Below are 3889 nucleotides of genomic sequence, written 5' to 3' on the forward strand. Positions count from 1 at the left end.
AGCAGCGGAGGTGAAGCACACGCATGAAAAATAATTTTCACATGCGTGAAACTTTTTTGTATGCTTGCAAAGCACAGCCTGCTGGGATGTTTCTGTGTATCTACTGGCACCAGAAGGGCTCTTTAGGACTAAGTACATACAGTACATTTGTGCACAGTAATGAGCAGGTGAAATGTCTGTCTAGCTTAAGTATGAGGTGTCTCAAGATTTAGGAAAATAAAATTTTATTGAATATAATAAAAGTAAAAAGTCACTTGACATGCTGCTGTTTTGTGTTATGACCTATTTAAATGCTGGAAGTTGTTATTTACGTGACAACGCCTGAACGCAACACAAGCTCAGCACCGAGAGTGCCGTGCTGCGCTGCTGTGCGAGCAGCGTGTTTGTCTGTGCGTTTGTTGCTGGTTATTTACACAGTGTCCATAACAATAACTTTGTCAGCTGACAAACTGCACCGGGCTCGGGGTCAGGTTTGGTCAGGAAAATGTGGCCCGAGCCACTCTAGCGTGCTCACCTGTGTGTATGGCGGAACTCCGCCGTGCGCGTGTTAATGCGTGACCATGTAGAGACAGAAATGACACGATGACATAACACCATAAATAGTAGGCCTATATTGTTATGTTATTGTATGAAGCGTCCATCGCGCAAAATAATATGACTTTAGTTTATGAAGAGGTAAGACAGAGCTCTCTCCTCTCCTCTACATAGTGCAGCATGTAGCAGACTGGTCATACCACTTGTCAATCAGGTAAAAAGGGGCGGTATGTTTTCTGAGACGTTTGCTCTCACACAAAATGTGCCTGGCCCGGCATAAAACACATTCCGGATTGATTAAATTATTTTTGGAAATACCTAATTTTCTATTTTAGAAAACAGTATTTTAGAACAGTGGTAAGAGTCTGGAAACATAAATATTTTTCCATACTTTATTTTTCATTTTCCATACTTTTTAATGCCTGGAAATTGATCAAATTTATTTCCATACTTTTCCATACTTGCGTAGGAACCCTGGCATTGACATATTTTTAACAAAATCCTTTGATACTGTGCATATTTCACAGTGACACATGACTGTACTAGGAGCAAAAGACCCACAGACTGCACTGGAGATGACAGATGCATTTCGATCCACCTGCTTTCATGCACATTTTCAATTTACACATTAAAAAATGCTTGAATAGAAACACTAAATATCTGAAAAAAATCTTAAAGTATCCCAAAAACGTATTTAAGTGTGGGGGAATTGGAAATGATGGTGTATCAATAAAAGGTAAATGTGAGTGCAATGGAAGCAGATTCAGTGACGAAACAATGATGTAACGTTACCGTCATTATATAGGCCACTGCAAGCTCTCTTTGACATCTCTAGAGGCTTTAAATAGCTTACATCTGCACACAGGGCTGTTAAGAGAATTTCTTCAGAGAGCACACAACTGTAAGAGAAGTTGTTTAACACTCTGTATTCCCACTGACCAGTATGCTCTCTGTTACTATACATCCATTGTTTTCCTTTGAAGTTTGACTGGCATTCTTCAAATTACATCATCTTGGGGCGTCGGTGGCTTAGCGGTAGAGCAGGCGCCCCATGTACAAGGCTGTTGCCGCAGCGGCCCGGGTTTGACTCCAGTCTGTGGCCCTTTGCTGCATGTCACTCCTTCTCTCTCTCCCCCTTTCACGCTTGTCTGTCCTATCCATTAAAGGCCAAAATGCCCCAAAAAATATCTTTAAAAAAATAAATTAAAAAAATTACATCATCTTGTTGCGCCTTGTTCTTCTCTGGCATCTGACCAGAGAATTGGCCCCACTCACTGCTTATCTCAATCAACCAACTCCCAATATTTGCATAACAGTAGTTCACTGCCATTTTTCTTTGTTGATTTTCTGAACATTTGGTTAAAATTTACACTACATTTGTATGGAAACCTTAACAACAATAATAATAATAATTTTTGAATGTGGGTAATAAAGGTAGAATGGTGTATCTTAAAGAGGCCTCATAAGCTTAAATGTGATGTCTTATCTCCAGGAGTACAAACTACTACACGAGAAGAGACGCAAGATTAAACAGCGAGGATGCACTGATAGGGATAAGGAACGAACCCACAGAGTAGACAAGCACACAACCTTAGTCTGACTTCTGAAATATACTGTGGTTATTGTTGTAATAACACAGAGGAAACTGGAATAACTGGCTGCTATATTTATTTATTACCTTGAGCTGATTCATCTGTGTGAGGACTTAATAGAAAGGAATAATAGTGGCCTGGAGCTTCAGACAGCGTGCTGAACATAAGTCAGTGTACAGGATATGCAATGCATACTTTTTAGCCTGGGAAATGTAACGTTACCACAGATGAGCAAAGCTGTTAATAAAGGTAAACAGTCATGTGTTATAATTCTGAGAAACAGTTTACCTTAGTCTTCTTGTAGTCACAGAGGAATTCCACATCATACTCATTGATGTTGGCTCTGTTCACCCCAAGCTCTTTACAGTGCAGCCTCTCTCTGCGACATAGGGCTTCCAGTTCATCCCAGGACATCTTCCAAGGCACGCTGCAATCTGCTGCAACACAGCAACTCACTGAAGTTAGTCTCCAATGCAGTGAGGCTACACCAAACTCCACTTAAAAGTTAATCGATTTAAACTGCCACTTCTCACTGCTGGAGGTGCAAAGCGATATCACATGACTATTAATATTGTGTGGATACGTAGGTTAATTCGGCGTATATATAACCCCATGAAAAGTGCTTTATTTCAATAAAATCTCATTTTAAATCTGATAACTCCACTTTTTTACCGCCAACACGGTAGCTACTTCAGAGACAGTCGAGCGCACGTTAAAAACAGAGCCTTAATAAAAACTATGTGGTGCTTGGTACATTAACAGTTGTGTAACTGACCAGAAAACATTTGCCTTTTTAATGTTCAACTATACTTTCTAATTTGTGACGCTTCCTAATTGACTCATGTTTTTAGAGGAAAACGTAACTGACAATACGTCCCTACACAAGGAAACTGAGGCTCAAATCAATCTTTGTGCTTAGAATCGTCGCGTACATAAATATTACTGGAGAATCAGTTCTTAGTCAAACTCAAACACAACTCCATTTAAACAGTGGCGCTGCATGGTGCGTGAAGCTGAACGTTATCGACAACAGTATTACCCGCTAAACCACGCAGCCAGTCCATTACGTGTAAAGCGCTTTACTAACTCATTAATTTGTCCTTTCTACAATAGATATTATATTTCTAAGTCTAGTCAAAGTTAATCTGAATTCACGGGTTGAGAATTTCGTCACAGAGTCTGTATTAAACTACTCAAGTATTTCGGACGCCTAACGTAACTTGGTTTCCTAGAGTCGACATAATGTACAATCCCACCAATTCCATTCACGTTATATGACCTCGGGGACAGGAAGAACATGCATATTTGAAGTATTCGAGGGATTTGCGCTTAAACCCGGCCAAATAACAACAGTTAAAAAGCACAAAATGTAATATAAAATCAAATGTAGTCCTCATTAGTTACCTTTCAAATTTTCCGCCATGTTTTCCCCACAGCCGCCAAAATGGACAAACTACATCGGTGGGGAGGACCCTGCTGCAGGGTGAACTGTAGCGGCTGCTGATTGGATGAGCATCATCTGTCAGCCCTCTCATTGGTTCAGATTTAGTCAGGAGGGTCGGCCAGAAGACTATATAGGGAACCTGAGGTGACGTCACGACGTATAAGACGGGTCTGCGTAGGAGCGCGCTCTACTATGTCTGTTGCTAACGTGCATGAAATGCATGTCCGGGTATGTGAGTGGAGACAGTTCATCGGTATCTGATCCAGCCTCAGGCTGTCAAGTCATATGGATATATTTTGTTTATGAGTAGTTTGCAGTG

General features: G+C 40.7%; 1 protein-coding gene across 3 annotated transcripts in view; it reads right to left on the reverse strand.

The window, feature by feature from the left end:
- Nucleotides 1–3575, reverse strand: part of LOC126402564 (histone-lysine N-methyltransferase SUV39H1-like) — a 34132-nt gene extending 30557 nt beyond the window's left edge. For 2 of the 3 annotated variants that reach the window (XM_050064690.1, XM_050064688.1), the window contains exons 1-2: nucleotides 3531–3575; nucleotides 2415–2563 (exon numbers count right to left, since the gene is read on the reverse strand). In XM_050064690.1, the coding sequence (XP_049920647.1) occupies nucleotides 2415–2563; nucleotides 3531–3549 (168 nt within the window). In that variant the 5' untranslated portion in view covers nucleotides 3550–3575. The remainder of the gene's footprint in view (nucleotides 1–2414; nucleotides 2564–3530) is intronic. The other variant, XM_050064689.1, reaches the window with a different exon arrangement.
- Nucleotides 3576–3889: the final 314 nt, after the last annotated feature.

This window comes from Epinephelus moara, chromosome 16 (assembly GCF_006386435.1).
Source record: "Epinephelus moara isolate mb chromosome 16, YSFRI_EMoa_1.0, whole genome shotgun sequence".
In the NCBI taxonomy this organism is placed as follows: Eukaryota; Metazoa; Chordata; class Actinopteri; order Perciformes; family Serranidae; genus Epinephelus; species Epinephelus moara.